The sequence below is a fragment of the Neofelis nebulosa genome, chromosome 18 (assembly GCF_028018385.1).
Source record: "Neofelis nebulosa isolate mNeoNeb1 chromosome 18, mNeoNeb1.pri, whole genome shotgun sequence".
Lineage (NCBI taxonomy): Eukaryota > Metazoa > Chordata > Mammalia > Carnivora > Felidae > Neofelis > Neofelis nebulosa.
The window spans coordinates 27559901-27583192 of record NC_080799.1 but is presented as its reverse complement, the minus strand read 5'-3'; the positions used below and the strand labels follow the sequence as shown (position 1 = coordinate 27583192).

General features: G+C 40.2%; 2 protein-coding genes and 1 long non-coding RNA gene across 6 annotated transcripts in view; 2 read left to right on the top strand and 1 right to left on the bottom strand.

Annotated features, from left to right (window-relative positions):
* The window catches only part of METTL9 (methyltransferase 9, His-X-His N1(pi)-histidine), a 54962-nt gene extending 34880 nt beyond the window's left edge, over positions 1–20082 (top strand). For 2 of the 3 annotated variants that reach the window (XM_058710782.1, XM_058710779.1), the window contains exon 5: positions 19376–20082. In XM_058710782.1, the coding sequence (XP_058566765.1) occupies positions 19376–19581 (206 nt within the window). In that variant the 3' untranslated portion in view covers positions 19582–20082. The remainder of the gene's footprint in view (positions 1–19375) is intronic. The other variant, XM_058710781.1, reaches the window with a different exon arrangement.
* On the bottom strand, positions 6477–17677 carry IGSF6 (immunoglobulin superfamily member 6). Of its 2 annotated transcripts, none has more exons than XM_058710783.1 (5): positions 17377–17667; positions 13135–13494; positions 11156–11250; positions 10457–10504; positions 6477–7684 (listed from the first exon to the last, which is right to left on the bottom strand). In XM_058710783.1, exons 1-5 carry the CDS (start codon positions 17441–17443, stop codon positions 7661–7663), a joined length of 594 nt encoding a protein of 197 aa, XP_058566766.1. In that variant the 5' UTR covers positions 17444–17667; the 3' UTR covers positions 6477–7660. The 2 variants fall into 2 exon arrangements, with proteins under 2 accessions (XP_058566766.1, XP_058566767.1); XM_058710784.1 differs by lacking the exon at positions 6477–7684 and adding an exon at positions 8725–9671 and having other exon boundaries at positions 17377–17677.
* LOC131501078 (uncharacterized) lies at positions 13662–16727 on the top strand. Its single transcript, XR_009256627.1, has 2 exons — positions 13662–15253; positions 15503–16727. It is a non-coding gene; the product is annotated as an uncharacterized LOC131501078 (long non-coding RNA).
* Positions 20083–23292: the final 3210 nt, after the last annotated feature.

Here is a 23292-nt window from a genome sequence, read left to right as displayed (position 1 = left end):
ATGTAAATATAACTGCACATGAAAAAATGATTATATTATTAAACCCCACTGTAAATACTTTTGTTGCCTTTTTCTACTTAAGTGTACCTAGGAAATTGTTCCTTATGGGCACATATGTACCTGCATCATGGTCTGGATATAAACAATGGTATGTTGGAGTCAGTTTTACTGGCTCATGAGAGCAGATTGTTACATTGTGAATTTAGTGAACTGGTTTTTAAATATGGCTGTTATTGAAAGTGACCACTGAGTGGTCAATGGGAGCACTAAGGTCTTGGAAATTGGCAAATACTATGATAGCCTCTCCTTTCTCCAAGCTGGCTGGTAAACATTTACCAGCACATCACTGGGTGTAGAACTTTCCTTGAGGAGGCCCCTTTTGATGTACTTTTAGGGACCAGCAGTTTGCTTTATAAATAATAGTGAAATAAACACTCATAGGCAGGTCTTTTCACATGTGTAAGTATGTATCAGAATGCTTTCTGCTTTAAGAAACAGAAGGAGCAACCCAAATTGCTTTTAAAAAATAAGAGTTTATTTTAGAAAAGCAGTTCCATGGTTGCATGGTTGTGTTAATTCTGTGATACAGCTGCTCTATTGAAATTGAGAGGTTGCTTTCTTTTCTTCATCTTCAGTGTGGTGATAGTCCCCTCAGAATTGCAAAGTGTCAGGGGCGCCTGGGTGGCTCAGTCGATTAAGCGTCAGACTTCGGCTCAGGTCATGATCTCACGGTCCGTGAGTTCGAGCCCCGCGTCGGGCTCTGTGCTGACAGCTCGGAGCCTGGAACCTGCTTTGGATTCTGTGTCTCCCTCTCTCTCTGCCCCTCCCATGTTCATGCTCTCTCTCTCTCTCTCTGTCTCAAAAATAAATAAACATTAAAAAAAATTGCAAAGTGGCAGATACAGTGCCAAGTGTCCTGTGTAGGCATGACAAAGTCTTGAAAAGAGAGGATCCCCACACATCTTTTTTTTTTTTTTTTAAGTGAGGGAAACCTTCCCCAGAAATCTTCCCATCACTTTAGGGCCCATTGGCAAGGATGGGGCACATGTTCCTGCTCAGCCAGCAACTAACTGGTCAGGGGCATAGAACAGTCACGATGCACTCTCTCGGTCTGGAAGGGAGTCGTCTGCCCTCAGCATATTTACATTGTTGGGTAAGCTTGCAAAGAAGGTGGAAGGGAATTGGTGTTGACTGCTCTTATGCCACAAAATATCTTCATTCATTTAGAAAGTGTTTACTGAGTGCCTAGATGCTGGAGATACAGTACTTAGAAAGCATGTAAATATCCTTGCGCTCATGGAGCTTGCCTCCTAGTGAGGAAGACAGGAAGCAAATGGCATGCTGTTGGTGATAAATGTTAGGGAGAAAATAATAAAAGCAAGAACGGGGCATCTGGAATTGGTGGTTGGGTTTGGGTGCTATAATTTTAAAGAGGATACTCAGGGAAAGGCCTTACTGAGAGGGTGACATAGAAAAAAAAAAACTGAAGGAAGTCAGGTGTAAGGTTTTCTGTACAGTCCATTTCTAGGAGTGAAACTGCTTGTGAAAGAGTTGTCCTGATAGCTAGCCTGCAATCCTAACCCATTTATTGAATAGTCATCTTTTCCCCAGTGCTTTGAAACTCGACCTTTATAATAGACTGAAGTCCCCTATGGATTTGGTTCTATTAAGATGTTTCCTTCCGTGTATGCCAGTACCCAACTATTTTAATTACTGTAGCTTATCATACATTTAAAAAATACATTTATTTATTTAGAGAGAGAGCGCACATGTATGAGCAAGCATGAGCGGGGGACGGGCAGAGAGAGAGGGAGAGAGAGAGAATCCCAAACGGGCTCCGCACTTACAGCTAGGAGCCTGACAAGGGGCTCAATTCCACGAACCGAAAGATCATGACCTGAGCAGAAATCAAGAGTTGGATGCTTAACTGACTGAGCCACCCAGGGGGCCCAAGCTTATCCTACACTTTAATGTCATAGCATTAGCCCCCTTTCATTAGTTCCTTTGCAGATTTTTCTTGGCTTATTTATTTAACAGATCAACTTCAGCACTAGTTGGTCTAGTTTAAATTTTATGGATTGATTTAGGGAATATTGAGTCTTCCTAGCTAGTAGTAGGATGTGTCTCATTTAAAAAATTTTTTTTAATGTTTACTTTTGAGACAGAGACAGAGACAGAGTCTGGGTTAGGGAGGGGCAGAGAGAGAAGAAGATACAGCATCCAAAGCCGGCTCCAGGCTCTGAGCTGTCAGCACAGAGCCTGAAGCAGGGCTTGAACTTACGGACCACGAGATCATGACCTGAGCCCAAGTCGGACGCCCAACCAACTGAGCCACCCAGGCACCCTGAATTCTTTAATTTCCTTAGTAACATAAGTTTTTCTTCATAAACGTCCTGCACAGTTTTTGTTAGATTTATTCTAATGGTGTGTTTGTGTGTGTGATATTGTTAAATAGAAATTTTCCTTCTATCATTATTGTAACTCTTAAATTTTTTCCCAGCTTTTTGGGAAATTGACAAATAAAAATTGGATGTTTTTAGTATATGTGCTGCCGAAGCGAGCACAAAAATTGGATGTTTTTAAGGTGTACAGCATGATAATTTAATATACCTGTATGTTGTGAAGTTATTACTACAAATTAATTAATACATCCATCACCTCACATAGCCTTTGTGTGTGTGTCATAACACTGAAATGATCAATTCTTTCAGCAAACTTAAGGTGTACAGTATAGTATTATTAACTATAGTTACCATGCTATACATTAGATCCCCAGAGCTTACTCATAACTGGAAGTTGGTGACCGTTGACCAATATCTCCCCATTTTCCCCACCCTCCAGCCCCAGGCAACCATTGTTCTAGTCTCTGGTTCTTCAAGTTTGACTTGTTTAGATTCCACATATAAGTGAGATCAGAGATCATGCAGTATTTGCCTTTCTGTGTCTGGCTTATTTCACTTACCATAATGCCCTCCAGTTTCATCCATGTTGTTGCAAAGGGCTCTTCCATCATATTTTAGAGTGAATGGTAGGTGTACATAACATAAGCAATTGAATTTTTGTGTATGTACTAATTTTTTAATCGGTTTAGATTGTTGAATTATTTTAGTGTTTCCAGTAGCTTCTCTATTGATTCTCTTGCGTTTCCTTGATGCATCTACAAATGATTTTGCTACTTCCTTTTCATTTTTAGACTTTCCCCCCCACTCAGTGAATTGGTAGTTAATTCCAGAAAATGTTTTTTAAAATGGTGGGCGTTTTTGTCTTGTTTTTTACTTTAATGAGAATATTTCTGCTTTACATGTGATGCTGTCTTTTGGCTTGAGATTGCTGTTGATTGACTTGAAATATATATTCTTTTAAATCTTGTTTTATTAAGAGCTTAAAAGTCAGGAATTGCTGTTGAATTTTGTTACCTGTATATTCATCATCTGTGGAGATAGTCATTCTGTTTTTTCTCCTTTGACTTGTTAAATTAACAGTACTTGTATAATACATATCCACCCTTGCATTTCTGGGCTTAGATGGGATGGTCTTGTAATGCATCACTGGGTTGTACCTACAAAAATTTTAAATAAAAATATTATATCTATCTGATATTTATTTGGAAAATGTTATCTTTGTCATGTTTTGGTATCAGTGTTCTGCTGACTTTGTAAAAAGTTATTGGGAAGTTTTTTCTTCTGTGCTCTGGCACAGTTTAAATTGCATGTGGCTCTCTGTTCATGCAAAGTTTGGTAGAATTCTCCTGTGAAAGCAGTTAGGCCTGTGCCTTTGGAGAAGTAGCCTTTGGCAACTTTCTCACTTTCTTTTAGGGTCATTGTTCTGGTTAAATTTGACATTTTTAGTCTTACAACTCCCAAAAGTCTAAATAGAAATAAGCAAGACTGATAGGACTGTTCCACAGAAAAAGCCTGGGCTTTGAGGACTGGCCCTGTTTGAAACACGGGCCTCTCATTAAGGTTAGTGTTTCATCTGTGAGAGCGGGGCTAACGCTTGCGTTGGGGTTTGTTGTGAGTATTAAATAATCTCATTTATGGGATAGGGCCCCACCGCATCTGTGTCAATGTTGATATTTTATACATGTTAGACTTCTTTCATCCCATTCTGTTCTGTTACTTCATTTTTGTCTGTGGCTTTATTGATCCTATTTGTTCAGCAGGCCTTTAGTGTGCAATGTTCATCAGTGTCCTTCAGACCTACTTGAGATCGCTCCCTTTTAAAATAATAATCACAATTTGATACATTGTAATATTTATTCATTTAACTGCACCCAGGCTTGAACTCACGGCTCTGAGATCAAGAATCTCATGCTCTTTGACTAAGCCAGCCAGGCGCCCCTGATGTCCTCATTGTAACTTTGTCTCAAAGTGTGCATTCTTCATCGCCTCATGTGACTTGACTCTACAGAGACTTAACTATATGCCTGTTAGCCAGGGTCTCCAGTTCACCCAGGTTTTATGTAGTAGAGAAAAAGAAATTACTTATTCTGAAAATCCTGCTGACATCTTTTGGTATGTAGTTTAAGTGCTCTTGTCTAGAGGGTAGTGTGTAGACACTAGAAGCACGTCTTTGTTGTTTCCCTCTTGTTGGGATTTCTTTCAGTATTATTCTTCTTTCACTGCCATGGGAACCTCAAAGCTGAACAGAAAGCTGTAGCTTAATTTTTTCCAGTGAAAAGCCTGGATGCTCAGCTAGTAGGAAAATTAATATTGCCAGGGATTCAACAAACACTGCTTATGGAGAGGGGTGAGGATCGATGGCCAGGGAGTGAAGTGTGCTTCATATCTCAGTTGACGGGCTGAAAAAATATTTTTCTATAGAAACAGCGTTCAGTTGTTTTCACATAAAGGTGTTGGAGAGCCTAGTTTTTACCAGGCAACGAACACTAGGCAGTGGAAATACAAAGATAATGTAAAACTTGCTTCTGGTCTTAAGATACTTGAAGAATCATACAGAAGATAAACGTAAGCAGACAATGGCAGGATAATCTGATAAGAAATGTGACAGAGTACTCTGGGTTTAGAGAAGGAAAGACCCATTAAGAGCTAGGGGAGGCTATGGTAGGTTTCATGTAGGAGGTGACATTTGAGCTGTGTTTGTATCTTGGAAGTATTTTACCAGGCAGAGAGAACAGCACATGCAAAAGCAGGAGAGTGTGAACAAGGTGGGATTAGGGAAGGACAAGGTCAGTGTGATCCAAGGGTGGCATGAAAGAAAGGCCTTTGACTATATAATAGTGTAGCACCGGGGCGCCTGGGTGGCTCAGTCGGTTAAGCGTCCGACTTTGGCTCAGGTCACGATCTCACTGTCCGTGGGTTCGAGCCCCGTGTCGGGCTCTGTGCTGACTGCTCAGAGCGTGGAGCCTGTTTCAGATTCTGTGTCTCCCTCTCTCTCTGACCCTCCCCCGTTCATGCTCTGTCTCTCTCTGTCTCAAAAATAAATAAATGTTAAAAAAAAATTAAAAAAAAAAAATAGTGTAGCACCTAACAGCTGTTGTTGGTTAGATGGGTGAATAAAAGGATGATGTTAATATATACATCATTCACTGTGATGTATGACCTGAGGGAATGTAACTACTTTTCCAAAGGAGAACGTATTCTGAATTTGAGCTTCAACAACAATCTTGGAGACACAGCCCTTGCTTGTGTTGGGTAAGGCTCCTTCTAAATCAAATACTGATGTAGCTCAGGGATTTTGTCTTCTCATTAAGTTACACAAAGAACAGCAGATTTTCAGCCCTGGGAGTACCAAAATGTAAGGACTCCCAGAAAGGAAAAGTAAATTCTCTAATCCACCTCTTTCTATTCACCTAGATAATGCTTACCTTTTTTTGCCATGTAGCTTAGAAATTCATTTATTTCATCCAGGTCAGTGGTCTCAAAGTGGGGCTATACACCCAGGAGAACACAGGACTGTTTATTTTGGGTTATAGGAAGAAAATATTAACATGTCTATTAATAGGACTTTTATGCCATTTTAATTTCTACTTTTGTGTATAAGTTACACATATATGCACACATACATGTACACACTGTACCCAATACACAAGTATACAACATAGGCATTCACACGTACATATACAAACACACAAAAAGAGTTTATGTGTTCCTGCTCGCTTTCCATTTTTTCCTGGCACATGTGATTACATATGTTGGAGACCACTGATTGAAGCCATCATTGCAAAACATTTTCAAAGGGTTCTTAAAATATTTTATTTATTTATTTTTAATTTATTCTTGAGAGAGAGCGTGCACGTATGTGAGCAGGGGAGGGGCAGAGAGAGAGGGTGAAAGAGAGAATCCCAAGTAGGCTCTGTACTGTCACCATGGAGCCCAATGCTGGGCTCGAATTCACAAACCATGAGATCATGATCTGAGCCAAAATCAAGAATCGTACCAACTGAGGTACCCAAGTGCTTTTAAAATATTTTAAAATTCTGTCTGGGTTTTAAAAATAGAATACACTTCACTTAATACCACTTTAAAAGAAACACTTTAATGAAATAAAAACAGATCATAATGCATTTTTAATAACAGATGTACACATGTGGGTACTTAAAATAGATTTCTACAATGAGGTAGCTTTCAAAGAACCATCCATAGCATGTTTTCTCAGTGAGATGGTAATGATTCCATAAATATCTTTGCTGTACCCAACCCCTTATCGAATCTTTCCCTCCTAAATCAGTTAAAAATCAGTATTGCCTTGCCCACTGCTTCCCTGGTGCTGTTACTTGGCACAACACTGACACCTAGGGTTGGTTGTGGCTTATTTGTTCTGAGGTTCTGAGGTTTTCTGTCTAACCTTCTGCGTTGGATCTTCTATATTTTAGCTCATTTTCTTACTCTGTTCTCTACCAGAAGAAATAATACTTGCTCCAAGGTACTTTTCAAGATGGCTTTTCTTTCTTTTTTTTTTTAAGATGGTTTCTCTAATTACGATTTTGACATCTCGCTTCCATCTTCTTCCCTCCCTCCCAGCTTAGTCTTAATTGGCCCATCACTATCACACTCACAAAGACAGTTCTTCCACTCAGGACAGAGGGATGTAGTGTGACCTCTAATCTTTAGGGTAACGGTCATCACGCATCTCGTATGTTGAATGAAACAAATACAGGATATGTGTTATGAAAATGGAAGTTTTTAAAATGTTAGACTTGGGGCGCCTGGGTGGCTCAGTCGGTTAAGCGTCCGACTTCAGCTCAGGTCACAATCTCGCGGTCTGTGCATTCAAGCCCTGTGTCAGGCTCTGTGCTGACAGCTCAGAGCCTGGAGCCTGCTTCCGATTCTGTGTCTCCCTCTCTCTCTGCCCCTCCCCCGTTCATGCTCTGTCTCTCTCTGTCTCAAAAATAAATAAACGTTAAAAAAAAAAAATAAAAAAAAAATGTTAGACTACTCAATTTTCCTGGCAAATTAGGAAAGTATTTTTCAGTTGTATTTTGTAGGGTTTTAGTTTTGGTAATTACTGCTAGTGATAATTTTCTTGTACTGTGGCATTCTTCCTTCTAGGTAATTATCTTTTCCATTTACCTATGATTGTTTTTGTAAAGCCCTGTGTGTCCATTAACACTGCCACGGCTTCTGGATTTGGATTTTCAGTGACTTCATTGAAAATTAAAAAAATTTCTGTGGCTTTTCATGTTAGAAAGTGCTCTTCTTTATTCATAAGTGTTGCCTTTCTCCTGCAATAGTAAATAATAAGCCATAATTATGATTATATAACCAATGATGCCCCACTGCAAGCAACACAAACTACTATGCCCTCTTGCATTCTGTGTCCCAAGTACCCTCCAGTAATCTTAAAGGTCCAGTTACTAGTGTCCCTGTATTTAGAGTAAGATTTGGGAACTGAAAATCAAATTTCTTTTCTTTTTAAGCATTTTTCATTCTTTATTATATTTTGTTAAGTGTATTAAGATTCCATTCATTGCATTTTTATTGTCAAGGTTGTTGTTGAAGTAACAGGGTTGTTTGGCCTGTAGTGTTTTCCAGTCTGGGCTACACTGATGTTCTTCTGTGCTCTGTTGAAAATTAATTTTCTTGTTCACATGCTTTTGTGAGAGCCCTGGCTTACAATACTCACTTCTAGACTTGTCTTCAGGACACTTATCTTTCCCTGTTTGCAGAAAAAGATGCTCCAGCCTCAGCAAGAAAAGAGTGAACAGGCATTTATAATTATTCAGAGTGGTGTCTTAGGTAATTAGACCATCTCTTATTTTATTTTATTTTATTTTATTTTATTTCATTTTATTTTATTTTATTTTATTTTATTTTATTTTATTTATTTATTTTATTTTTGCTTAATGTTTATTTATTGTTGAGAGAGAGAGAGAGACAGAGTGGGAGTTGGGGAGGGGCAGAGAGAGAGGGAGGCACAGAATCTGAAGCAGGCTTCATGCTCCGAGCTCTCAACACAGAGCCCAATGCGGAGCTTGAACTCATGAACCGTGAGATTGTGGTGACCTCAGCTGAAGTCAGATGCTTAACTGACTGAGCCCCCACAGGTGCCCCTAATGAGACCATTTCTTGATGTATTTGTATACACACTGAAGTATGAAATGACTACTTGGACTGTATTCTCTCCTGGATGAAAATCCTTTTTAAAAGTTTGGATAAAAAAAAACAAAAACAAAAACAAAAAAAAACCACCTGGTATCAGGCTCTTAATTTGCCCTCTTGGTTCCTGTTTAGGAGGAAAAATCCTTAGTAGTGTATACATTCATTATTTTGTCTACATTTTAATTGAAATCTGAGCAGCCTGACTGTGCATTGTGGAAACTGAGTATGTGCTCTGCTAGCACTCAAACAGCATCTTGTTTGAAAAACCTGTTATATGGGACTTTAAAGGGACACTGTTGGATGTATTATAGATAACATAAATGCTTGTTCTTGCCACTCCAATCCTTTAGACTGAAGAAACACTTAATTTTTACTTTCATTAGCTCATCTTTAAAAAAAATTTTTTTAATGTTTATTTATTTTTGAGGCAGAGCATGAGCGGGGAGGGGCGGAGAGAGAGGGAGACACAGAATTCCAGGCAGGCTCCAGGCTCTGAGCTGTCAGCACAGAGCCTGACACGGGGCTTGAAGTCGTCAACCGCGAGATTGTGACCTGAGCCGAAGTCGGACACTTACCGACTGAGCCACCCAGGCGCCCCTAGCTCATCTTTTCTAATGTGAACTTATTTCTGCCTTACTAGTAGTGTTTTCTGTATAATTTGACCCAAGTTCCAAATGTTTGGAACTTATTGCCCACTACTGCCTGCAAGATATCGTACAAAGGGTCTCGGAATCCACAAAAGCATCCTTGTCTGAATCGAAAACACTGCCTGTATCCACTGTGTTTCTGAAAGATTCCATGTTACTAAGATGCCAGCCTGGTCTGTATTTAATACTGTGGCAAATGTCCTTTGTTATGTATTTATCAAAACATGTTCTCTATAAACATGCATCATATGTGAAAGTCCCTTTCAGACTCCTACTCTATAGGAAAACATGATTATTGACAGCTCGTTGGCAGCTTAGCTCTTTTAGCCAAACAGATATATATGCTTTATATCTGCATTACATCTTTGTGATATTTTACACTTATAGATTGTTGTCTTGTTTCCACGTGTCTCTTATTATATAGTTCTTGAGCAATTTCCTGAAAAATACGCCAAGCACTCTTCTATAAACACAAATGAGAAAAAAAATGCCTGTCTCTCTTAGGACTAGAAGTGATTATTATTGTACATCCTCTGAACTTTTTCTTTCGTTATTGCCTCCAGTCTGAGGAAATAACCCTCCACCCCCAGCACGTCTGTACTTCCCATTAACTTTTGTATTCTGAGTATGTGAGGTAGGGTTTGTGGTTGAGAATAATCTAATTTAAATCCTAGTTTACCACTTGAGATTATCCTCGAGTTTCTCAGTAATAAGAAGTGGTATCTAGTGTGGGGTTTACATGGCTGGCTCAGTTGGTTAAGTGATTGACTTCAGCTCAGGTTGTGATCTCGCTGTCCGTGAATTCGAGCCCCACGTCGGGCTCTGTGCTCACAGCTCAGAGCCTGGAGCCTGCTTTGGATTCTGTGTCTCCCTCACATTCTGCGCCTCCTCTGCTCATGCTGTGTCTCTCCCTCTCTCTCAAAGATAAACAAACATTTAAAAAAGAAATTAAAAAAAGAAAGAAGTGGTATCTGGGGTGCCTGGGTGGCTCAGTCAGTTAAACGTCCAACTTCGGCTCAGGTCATTATCTCACACTTGGTGAGTTCAAGCCCCATATCAGTGCAAAGTCTTCTTTGGATCCTCTCTCTGTCCCCTCTCAAAAATAAATAAAAATATTTTAAAAAAAGAAAAGAAATGGTATCTGTTGTTGAAAATTACCGTGATGTTCTCTGTATTTAATTATTGTGGGTTTGAAATAGTTACAACCAACCACCATTTTAAAGGTATTTGACAAGCATTGGTCTGTACCTTTTGTGAGTCTTCTGTTTCTTTGTTTCTTAGAGAGTTAGATTTTGACTGTCAAGAGGAAAAGGAAAGTCTTATCAGACACTTTATGCACTCAAAACAGTTGTGGCAGATATCTCATACCGTATTAAGATTAAGCTAACTTAATATTTAAATGATATACAGTAAGAGTTAACTTCTACAAAGCATTTCTGAGATGCTTTTATTATACTAATAACTCAAACTGATGTTGATTATAGGATTTGTAGTAATCCTAATATAACACATATGTACCCCCTCTTATATGACTAGCCAGCCTCCTCAAAACCTTCAGGCCTTTTAAAAGTATTTTAAGGCAGCTTCTTTGTTAACCCCTTTTTGCTCTTAAAGGCTATTCTTAGGCTTTTTTAAGATAAGTGTAATGCTCCCCAGCAGAAAGATAGCATATAAGATAGTTATAAAGAAGGATCTCTTATTCCCGTATTACTGGTTGTAAAGAGGAAACATTGTAAGTTGTGTACTCCAGTTAATAATAACTTCAGTGATGAAAATTTACACTTCTATAGACTACTCCTGCAGGTGGTGTTTCCTGCAGATGTACAGGAGGATGTTAATTAATTAGGTAAGCTAATTCTGAGCCTCACGTGTGGAGAGGTGAAAATTATTTCCTTATGATAATATTCAAGGCTACAGGGACATCTAGAGCAAGGAAATTTGACTTACTTTGGAGAGGACCACGAAGATCCCGAGAACAACAGTCATGTAGATAGAGAGCAGTGATAGAACAGCTATCAGGAGACTGTGGAGTCCCTTCATTTCTTTGTTAATTACAGAAACAAAGAACTAGAGTCACTATTGAAACATACTATTGCAAACACACATATAAAGTACAACGGGAGCTACAAGTGTTAGAGGTAAGACATGAACTTGCTCTGACTGTTCGTGTAAAAATTTATTCAGGGTCTCTTAATTCAAAAGATACTCAGGTATATTTAATTAAAACCAGTTCATCAGTTCTTCAAATGTGTTATACCAAAACTGTTTCTAATTTTGAAAACTAAAAAAAAATTTAAATTCAATTAATTACTTGTCATAATGCTAAGAATATAGCATTTTATATAACCCATTATGTGAAGTTAGGTAAACATTTCAGGACAGTTCAAGAGCATTTAACATTTCTTTTGGTAGAAATGATGTACGAGTGTCACCAACAGTCTGTTCATGGAGTTAAGATATTTTGCTATGCAGTTGTTAATGCTGACGTTTATAACCTTGAACTGTTTAGTATACATAACGGAATAGCATAGTCTGCGAAAGGACCTGATAGGGCCATACACTGAGGATCTTAGGGCTTACTACATCCTTAAAAGACACATTGTTATATGTGCCCCTTCTTTCTAATAAAGTTTGGAAGTAGAATTATTGAATTCATTTTCACAATCTGATTTTCTCTCTCCTTGCAAGTATCTCATGCTCTAGGTAGAGAGAGAGTAACCTGCCATGCCTTCAATTACCTGATTTTTGAAGCACAAAATACAATTAGATTTGTAACTTATCTGAATAACCTGCGCTTTTTAACTAAATATGCCATAGGTGCTCATCCTGTGAACTCGGTTTGTATAACATACATTTTTGTTGTGAAACTAACAAATTAAGCATATCTGTAAAATTTCAAAAAAATGTTTCAAGGGCTAAATTAGGAGCTTGGTAGAAAAGGCAGGAAATTGCCAGGTCTCTCTTAGCAATATTTTCATTTCTTAGCAATACTTTCATTTCTTCCTAGAGAAGAATCTCTTTTCACATGAGCTTGCAGTTTTGAGACCCTCTATCTCTTTACAAACTGTTTTTAGTTTTGGCTAACATTTTTAATAGAAGACTAATGCAGTGAGATATACTGCACACACACAAATCTCCAAACTTGTGTATTTGTTTTAATATCTGTACCTGACATTTATTGAGTACTTGCTATAAGCCAAGCAACATTGAAAGTGCTTTGTGTTTGTTAACTCATTTATAATTTATCTTATAGGTGAGAATAAACTAAGGTTAAATGACAATGGAGATACCAAAAGCCCATTAGAACACCAATTAAAAGCAGGGGTTATAATACAGGATGATCTCAGGGTGTCCCTGAAGTCCTATTTTGAAACCATAAGGCTTGTTGATTTTGAGTTAGTATTTTAGTGATCTCAGTGATCACACCAGAGTCCTTTTTAAGGGAAGAGATCAAAAAAGGTCAAGGATTTATTTCCCTTCTCCGGGTAAAACTTTTTTCCTGAAATTTCTTAATATCTTAATTTGTAAGATATAGCTAGGTTCAGTATCCTCACTTGAAAAAGGAAATGGTCATAGGTTTTTAGCAAATCTCAAGAAGCCAGAGTCACACTGATCCCTTTCTGTTCTTCTGTCCTACAGAACGGGTAAGGTCGGAGGTCTCCCCATGGCTCTCCTCCAATTTGTGTTTATTCTCCATATTGCATATTTTTCCCCGGTCCAATTTATTGGTCACTTATGCTTTGTTCTAGATGGCGCAGCGCCAGCCCAGTTCCTGAACAAGCTGTTTGCTAATCACCCCGAGTTTCCCTTTGGTAGATCACGCCCTTCACTGGTTAGTGTACTGAGTTAGCACATTTATCTCTTACTCTCCACATATAAGCAATTTCATGCATTTAAAGAGCCAAACAAAGCCTCAGCTGACTGACCTCTCACCACCAGCGTGGTCCCCTCTCCGGTCCGCTTGGCTCCTGGTTCCTTTGAAAGGGGAAGGACAATTCCACAGAAGTAGATGGCACTGTCGTTGAGAGTCACCCTGTTCACAGTAAGGGAAACCTGATTTTGTGTCAGGGCTTCCTTCACTGTGAACTTGCCCGCATCGCTGGTGCATCCATCCAAGCAGAGGTTCTCCGGCTGGTGAGCTCCATAGCGAAACCACAGGCTTCTTGGTTGCTCTGCGGGGCACCCCACATGGGAGTAGGAACACTGAATGGTTATGGCTTCTTGGGTGTGGTCCACTTCGAGATACTGTGGTTGAGAGACCGAGACTATACATTCACAAGCAGCACCTGTGGGCAGAAGCAGATGAGCCATGTTGAGTGGGCTTCCCGCTTCCCTTTGCCTGTGCTCTTTTATTTAACTGACATTTTGGGGCTGGGGAACCCCAAACAGATTCCTTTCTTTCCCTGTTCTCAGCACAAGTAAGACTGTATTAATAAAACCCTGGTGGTCCTCACTTTTCCTGACCTTCACCTGCTGGTTTGCTGTGACATCTGATTACTTGAGGACAGAGAGGTGCCAGTGAAATCAGTGTTGCGGGCTGAGGTGGCTGCAGATCCAGAGTCCAGAAATTGGGGTCCCGTGTTTACTCCTAGTGTGGTTACAAGCTTTCCTTTGATCTCTCAGAGCCTGTTTCCTTATCTGTACCCCTGGCCTCACAGTGTTGTAGTCACTGTGGTGATGGGTATCAAAGCCCCTCAATGCAGGTGTCACTGCTGATGACTGGGCACAGGACACAGGAGCACGAGGGATTTTTTTTTTTTTTTTTTCCTTGTGGGGGTTGGCATTGCTAAGAATTCATGGCACTTCACAATTGTTCCTTTGTAAAGCCTGGTTGTCCCTACGGAAAACATAAAAGACAGTGGTGCACACCTGCCGAAATACATCCCTGGCTTAGCCTACAGGGTATTCGGTTACTGAGCGGAGGCCTAATGAGCTAGCCTGGCCACAGCTAAGCAGACATGATTTCTTCCTGGCACTGATGCCCTGCTTTGTAGTCCCCGGTAGCTTCTATCTTGTTCAGTGAACAGTGTCATAATAAAGAGCACAGACTTGAGTTTGGATCCTAGCTCTGTGATGTGTAGCAGAGTGAGGACAGTATATGCAGCTCGTGGAGTTAGTATGAAGTCTAAGTGAGACCATTGATGCATAAGGAATGTTTCCTTGGCTAAGCCTTAACAAGTACTTAATGAAAGGAGGCTATTTCTGCTGCCACTGTTCTCACCACTCCAGTTCCCATGGCGTTAGATGCCCATTTTAGAGATAACTGTGGGCATTTCAGCAGGTGTCAGCAGGGCTAGGACCAGACACACACCCAGTCTACTGCTCTCTGCCATGCGCTTTGGCGAAGTTACGCTGGCTGGGTCCCCACCTTGGCCTTCTGATCTCGGGCCCGTGAGGTGGAAAACCACTCTGGTGTTTATAAATGGGAAGATCTGCCTGAACCCCTTTTGGGGTAAGGGAGGGCCTACATAAAACAGTATTGGTTGAAACAAATTGGAATTCATGCAGGTTTTTAGCCTGACTTTAACCTAACTGGTTATGTGTTCCAGATGATCTTATTTGTCTGAGTTTGTCCTTTCCTGCTGTAAATGAAATAGAACAGTAATCCAAGTGGTCTGATGGCTTGAATTTCAGACAGGCTTTTTGTTTTGTTTTGTTTTGTTTTGTTTTCTTTTGTTTTGTTTTTTAACTTAACAATTTTCCTATACCTTTAATCCAGAAGAGGAATTAAAATTTGAATCTTGCCATTTGTGATGCAAATATATTCTCACCATGTTTTAATTTCAGTATATGTACAGTTTGAGATGAGCTGGGAGCGTAGGCCAAATGAGAGGGAGAGGTCACCTGGAGAAGCAGCAGGCTTCTCACTGGTCTTCAGCTAAGGGATTGGATTCACTCCTATGTCTGGTAAATGAACCTCACGTCTCCTATTCAGAGGCGCCCCCTAGAAGTACAAACACTTCTCAAGGTATAATCATCAATATGTACTGGGGATTTGACTTGGAGCTGGACCCGCCATGATGTAACAGTTTGAAGTCCTTTCAGGTAGCATTTTATTTTTTTAAAATTTTTTTTTTTTTCAACGTTTTTTTTTTTTTTTTTTTTTTTTTTTGGGACAGAGAGAGACAGAGCATGAACGGGGGAGGGGCAGAGAGAGAGGGAGACACAGAATCGGAAACAGGCTCCGAGCCATCAGCCCAGAGCCTGACGCGGGGCTCGAACTCACGGACCGCGAGATCGTGACCTGGCTGAAGTCGGACGCTTAACCGACTGCGCCACCCAGGCGCCCCTCAGGTAGCATTTTAAAAGGGAAGCTGACTTTTAAACATTTTGGAGAACTAAGGCCCCGGGGAAAAAGAAATATTTGCAACTTTGGCGTTGTGTATCTCCAATGATTTCCGACTTCTACACCGTTAGTCTGAGAGCCGAGAGCGGTCAGCGGTTTCCTCTGTGAGCGCCTGACTGGTGAGGAAACTGCCGTCCCTCCCCTGCACCAGTTAAGCAACATCTCTGCAAAAGAGAGAAGTTTGGATAACGGGTCACAGCAAGCCTGGTCCTATGAAGCTCTCTTTAAGAATTCTCGTGTTCCATAGGATTCTGTCTGTCTCTCTCTGTCTCTCTCTCAACTCAGGACCCGCTGAAAAGGTTGAAAGTTTATCTTCTTGGTGGAGGGAATAAAAAAAGATCAGTTTATTGTGATCCAAGCTAGAAAATAAATAGAAAACTGATTTTCGACACTAATTATGGAGAATTTCAAGCTTAGGCAGAAGTGGCAGGCTAGCACACACCCCTGCTGTTCTTTGTCCCAAAGTTTTCCGTCTCTCCCCTGACCTGGTCCTTTGCTCCTACGTGATTTTAGGTAAATCTTAGTTATCCTCTCTTCACATCTGTCAGAGGATATCTTTAAAAGATAGGATTCTTGTTTAAAATAACACTAATGAAGGGGAGCCTGGGTGGCTCAGTTGGTTACATGTCTGACTTCGGCTCAGGTCATGATCTCACAGTTTGTGAGTTCGAGCCCCACGTTGGGCTCTGTGCTGTCAGTTCAGAGCCTGGAGCCTGCTTCGGATTCTGTGTCTCCTTCTCTCTCTGCCCCTCCCCCACTCACTCTGTCTCTCAAAAAATGAATAAATGTTAAAAAAAATTCTTTTAAAAAACACTAATGAAAATAGTTTATGAAAGCCATATATATGGATTAGGGGAAAAAATCAGAATATTATTGAAATCACCCATAGTCCTTTTGCCCAAAATAACCACTGTTAACATTTTGATCTGTTTCTTTACAGATGAGAAAAAAATTAATTTTAAGAGCTTTGCCACCTTCCCTGTTCTATGACCCAGACTTTGTGAGCAACTGAGATTATTAGCTTTATCACAACTCTGATAAAATAGATTATTAAAGCCACTTTCTCTTTCCTAGACAAAAACCAGTATAGGCAGAATTTTAAAAATAGATATAAGATGGTTATGCTGTATGGAAGGAGCCATGACAGCTTTTTTTTTTTTTTTTTTTTTTAAATGACAAGTACTTTTTAATTTGCACCAGTTTGGCTTTTCAGAAACATTGTTCTTTGGAAATATTCAGCACATATTGTTTAGTGCCTCTCATGTGCAGTGCGAGTTTGCCTGTATGGAAACTACATTGTTGATGACCATATGCAATTAAAAAAAATTTTTTAATGTTTATTTTTTAATACTTTTTAATGTTTATTAATTTTGAGAAAGAGAGAGAGAGCACACGCAAGCCGGGGAGGGGCAGAGAGAGAGGGAGACACAGAATCTAAAGCAGGCTTCCAGGCTCCGAGCTGTCAGCACAGAGGCCCCAGCGGGGCTCAAACCCAGAAACCATGAGATCATGACCTGAGCCAAAGTTGGACACCTAATTGACCAGCCACCCAGGTGCCCCGCAGCACATTCGATTTTAAGAACATTTTCAGTCTTTTGTTTTTTGAGGTGCTCTTCCCTAAGGCAGCAAAGGGAATTTTCGAGGTTAATCTGAAACTTTTTCTCAGCTGTTCTTTTATTAACCTGTTTCTCTTGGGGGAAAAAGACCATCTCCATAGTATTAGACATTTAAAAATTAATCCGTAGGGGCTTAAACTATAAATGCATTAGGTGAGAAGTAGCGATTGATTAAATAAAATGGAGGAGGAAAGAAAAGACCTTACCAACATAAAAGAGAATCAGATTGATTTCCAGGCCGAGGACGGTCTTGCCTCTCTTCACAGTCTCCATTTCGTTGTGTGTGAGCGTGTGGTGGTGGGGAGTGTGTGTTTGAAGAGAGTTGGCTTTTTTTTTTCTGTCTCTTTAGAAAGGAAGAACTAAAGAGAGGAACTCTTACTAAAGAACCACAATTGGGAACTTTTTGAAATTGTGTAAAGACTGTTTGTAACCCAGTTTCACCATCGAAAGTTGAGATTTTAGCCTAGAGCACATTTCTGAATGTTTATGTGATAAATTTTTTCTTAGATTTTACAAGTCCTCATAGGTGTTAGGTGTTTTGAGTGGGGTTTTGGTTTACATGTAGTGTGTATTCCCAGGAAAGAGCGTTGACAGGTAATTCGTGCTTTAAACTTCGAGAGCAGTTCAGTCACTGGCCCTGGGGCAACTGCTGTGTGCTCAGTGCTAGGCCAGTAACTGCTGGCAAGCTGGAAGAAGCAGAGGAAGTATCTTCATACAGAGACCAGCGAAAAATTAGTGAACAATGAGAACTATGTTGTGTGATGGGAACTAGTTGTACCTTAGTTTTGTTTAACTAACCCCTTTGTGCTTTGTTGTTGGAACAAAACGTGGGCCCTGTGTTCGGCTCCCTCTTCCCCCACCTCCTGCCCCATGGAGGCCTCATCGGTCAGGTTTTCCCTTGGAAGCAGCAGAAACTGACTCTGGCTGATGTAAGTGAAAGTGAATTTATTGAAAGGATTCAGCGGGGGGCTCACATAGTCACTGGGAAGACTGGAGAATTGTGTGAGGTCTACAGCCAAGCAATAGACACCATGGCATGGACCACGCTCTGTTGTTCACGCCACTTGATGCTGCCCTAGCTGCTGGGTCTCATGGCCACTGCTCTCCCCCTCCCCCGAGAAGGAGCCTGAGTCCCACTTTCCTTGGTCACTAGCTCTTCATTTCATGTCTCAGGTGAGTGTGTCTGAGCTTAGGTCATGTGCCAGTGCCTTAGCTGTAGGGAACAGTGGGGAAAGCTGCTTCCCCAGGCTTTGCCTCCTGTAAGACTCTAGGAAGAGGGTCCAGGTGCTGGGCCACCAAGAAGAGTGAAAAATCTTCCCACTCTAGTATTTGTACTCTCGGCACCTATTGGTCTTATATTTTCTCACAGAAAGTTATTCTCTATCTGAATTTAGTAATACTTTTAATATGTGTGCATTTTTAAGACCTCACAATACCTTAAAGCACCCCAGAAATTACATATACCATTACCTGTGTGGGTCTGTGTGTCTGTAGTCACTGCTTGGTGTGTGAACTTGAAGACCTGAAGACCTTACCCAGCCCCCTCCCTCGCCCCCATTCAGGCATCTTAAATGACTGTACAGACTTCAGCCACTATTCGAAGAAATGCTAGGTTGACTCCCCTTTCTAGTGTTCTACATCTCTCTGGTCTTGGAGCTTAACTTTTATAAAATTGTTATGAAAAGTTAAGAGGGTGGATCAACTTCCTTAAAAAACACAATGATGGTCTTTGTAAATTAAACGCCTTCGTTGGTCTGTTTGCAGCCTGATAAACCTTTCTGGTCAATGCATTTCATACATATATTAGATCAGGAGTGTATTTTCTTGCATTTATCCCAACCCTTCCTTTACATTTTATGGGTAACTCTCTGCTTCCATATTCCAGTACTTAAGGAGCAGTTTTCCAAGACCCATTAACTATTACAACCCAGTTGGTCTAACGGAGGCTAATACCTAAATCTGTCAGGGAAGGTAAATGTATGCGCTTTCGATCGAGATAAACCCGGAATTACATTTCTGCTCTCACCCTCAGTAACCTGGTTCCAAACTTCATCTTTTTGTCCTCATGCCTCAGGAGGAATCCTTCATCGAAGCACCAATTGTTTGGCACATGCCAAGTCCTTGGCCAATACCATTCTTCCTCCCTTCTCTCTTTAAATAACTTGTTTGTTCAAGAATTTAACTTAATGTTTCTATTTGTTTTAGTAGGTGGCAAGTGGGAGAAGCCATCAGAAATTTTAGAAATCAAGGGACAGAACTGGGAAGAACAAGTGAATAGTCTGCCTGAAGTTTTCAGAAAAGCTGGTTTTGTTATTGAAGCTTTCACCAGACTACCGTACCTGTGCGAAGGCGACATGTACAACGACTACTACGTTCTGGATGATGCTGTCTTTGTTCTCAAACCAGTATAAACACGCGGAGGCCCAAGTCTTCAGAGCCCAACCCAAGAATGTACACTTCAGAAGAGGGTCTGCGTTGGCGATTCTGTAAAGGGAGGACCTCTGGGGACTGCCATTCTAAATATCATGTAGGAATTTAAAAAGCCAAAATACTAATTATTTCTTTGTAGTGTGTAAAAGGAATGTTTTTAAAAAACAAAAACCCAACTCTTTGAGGATTTTTATCAACTCTTTACTCAGTAATACAGGCCACACTCCAATTATGGAAGATATTTTTTATACTTAATTGCAGTAGGGACTCATTCTCAGTCAAAGCAATAGTCATGACTTCACATGGAACCAATAAATATGGATTGTTTTTAATAAAATGAAGACTGGCAATAAAGCTGTCCATTCGATTGCAAATATTTGGTTATAAGGTATAGCCACTGATACTCTTTCATGTTTAGAAATTCTTTCTGTCATTATTCAAAAAATGTTTTTAATCATGCTAATAAACTTTTTTGGAGATGACTCTGGCATTCTGTTTGAGTTAATGTAAGGCTCCCCTGGGATCTTCTGTTGTTTTGGCTTCAGGGGTGCCCAAATAGTAGCATTGTGTGCAAGGTGTGGTTGACTTGCCATAAAGAAAGGCTTCTGACTGGGACTGGGTGGGACTGGGTGGGGGCCTTTGAGGATTATTGCAAATTGTGGTGAACCCTGAGGCAGTCTAACCCTCAAACAACCTCATTCAGGTCACGTACTTCAGGGATCACCCCCTACCCCATGTCCTATTGCTTTGGCAAATGCAAAACACTGGTTTCTGTCTCTGATAACTTCCACCCTATACTCAGAATTGTGTTTTCCTAGATAATCTCAGGCTCTCAGAATTGAAACATTCACTCGTCTGCTGACAAAATGCAGTCTACCTAAAAATGTTTCAATTCAACTTCTCACTCCACACGTGTATACCTCTTTCCCAGAATCTGGTTCTTCCTAAAATGCTTTCCTGACTTTATTTGCCAAGAATATGGGTTGATGAAGAAAGACCATGTCAGACCCCTACATTCTAGAATCCGTGAGTGCCTCCAACCATATACCCACAAATGTTGCAATAGAGGAACTCATTAGCAAGATCAATAACCATTGTGCATATTCCAAAGAGAGCAGAGCACTTAACCCGGAATCTAAAATCTCAGTAATAACAGAGACGTGGATTTGAGATTGTGGTTATTAACAATATGTTATTCTCATGACTTTGTTCCTTTTTTTGTCAGCCAGGTGTTTCATTAAATATTCTCATTTATATGCTCATAGAAGTCATCAAGTCAACACATTTACTGCAACACCTGGGTATAAAGGAGAATTAAAGCCTTGGGAAGAATTACTTTATTATTCATTAAGAACAGCATTCCCACATCCTCACACCAGTATCTGTCACTGTTATCGTGTTGTCATAAGAAGAATTGGGTTATGTGACTTATGCAAAATTTTTATTGGTGCATTCTAGTGCTTTTTTCTGTGGAATTCAAATAAGTGAAGTGCAAATACTTAGCACCCTAGATTATAAAAATAGAGGAAATGAGTGAACTTAATATAGTTATTACATAGTTGAGTTTTGTTTCTTTAGAAATTGTCATAATCTTGCTGTTTAGACTGTCAAGCAAGAGTGCAAGAGTGATGGATATTCAAAGAGGCAGGTTGCTGCAAAGTTTTATAATTTGGAAATCAAGAATTAATTTGATAGTCTATTTAAAAAAAAACAAACCTCTCTTTATCCAAAAGAAAGCAGGGCAAGCACATTCATTTATGCATTGCACGGATACAAATCGTTTCTCAAAATCTGAGGTTCTCTGAAGACCAGCATATTAAAAGTTCCGTTTTATGATGAAAATTTAAATAAGCAAATCCAATCACATTTGTGAACCTGATCTTGAAAGTCTTGCTGGCGTGTGACCACTCCACTAGGTGGCAGTATTGCTTACTGAGTATCCATGGCTTTCCTCCCCGCCCCCCCCCACCCATGGAATCCTATTTTTTCCCCAAAGTGCAATAAAGCTGCCTTCTTTTCTGCACCATTCCTTGTGTAAGTGCTTCGTATCAAGTTTAAGATTGTGCTAGAGAAATTAAGAAGAGACGTATTTGTGGTCAAAGCAAGTTAACCTATTGACCTGGAAGGTCATGGGGAAAGTTAAGGCAAGCTGCACCTGTGATTCCCAGCTCCTTGTAGCTGCAGTGTAAACCCCTTGAGTGTTCAGGCTGCTGATTACAGAGGAGGGAAGGAGAGAAGATACAATACCCTCAGCCATTGCTCCCTTGTGCAGAGTAGTTAACGATGATAGTATATTTTACCCTTCTGTATGTCTTCCTGGTTTTTAGAGAGTTGACCTTCAACAGAAAAGAAGCTGGGCTGGAAAATAAAGTAAAACTTAGTTGGTTCACGTCCTCTTGCTGATTAAAGCTTTGTTTTCACTTAGATCTGAACACAGTGTTTAAATGGACTCATACTGAAGTTATTTGCATCAGTTGCTTCCCACTACTTGGTTACTGATAGACATGTTTCAGGATCCTTTTTTCTAACAACTACAGCACGTACTCAACGTGGACCTCCAGTGACTGAAGGTGATCTACCACATTTGTGCAGATAGCTGAGTACCGTCCAAATAAGCTTCTAGCCGGCACATCCATGTTCCGGTTGGAAAACGGAGCACTGAGTCAGGGCCGGTCTGGTCTGACTCGTACCGCCTGGGCACCCACTGAGCACATACTGGGGCTTCCGGTTGACTTGAAACCAGATGCTCACAAACTTACAACCAACTTATCAAAGATACTCCATCATGAACTGGCAGAAGAAGTTCATACTGTAACCACGCTAAGAAACATTTGTAATCTAAGTGGAAATACACACCCAGAATCATTAAGGAAATATTGCTGCAATACAGAATTCGACAGCCTGCCTTTTTGCAGTTAGTGGATGATGAGACAATAGTTAGGCAACAGGGAACAGCACAATAAAAATTAAAATTTTATATCTACTGTAGCTATGTATAGGCATTCATATTTCACTGCTTCCTTTATCGATTCTAATATACGTGTTGTCTTTGTCTTCTATGTATGAATTAATTTGAAGTTTTTCGAGTTGTCACTTTTTTTTTTTAAACATTTATTTATTTTTGAGACAGAGAGAGAGCATGAACAGGGGAGGGTCAGAGAAAGAGGGAGACACAGAATCTGAAACAGGCTCCAGGCTCTGAGCTGTCAGCACAGAGCCCGACGCGGGGCTCGAACCCACAGACCGCGAGATCGTGACCTGAGCCGAAGTCGGACGCTTAACCGACTGAGCCACCCAGGCGCCCCTCGAGTTGTCACTTTAAAAAAACTTATTAAAAAATTTTTTTTAACATTTATTTATTTTTGGGAGGCAGAGACAGAGCATGAGTGGGGAAGAGACAGAGAGAGGGAGACACAGAATCCAAAGCAGGCTCCAGAATGTGAGCTGTCAGCACAGAGCCCGACGCTGGGCTTGAACCCACAAACCGCAAGATCACAACTTGAGCCAAAGTCGGACACTTAACTGACTGAGCCACCCAGGCGCTCCTAAAAAATTTATTTTTAAATAAATTTTCTATATTGGTATAATGTTGGATTTAGAGAAATTTTGCAGAGATAGTACAAAGAGTTCCTATACACCTTTAACCTAATTTCCCTAATGTTAACTTTTTTTTATTGTTTATTTACATTTTT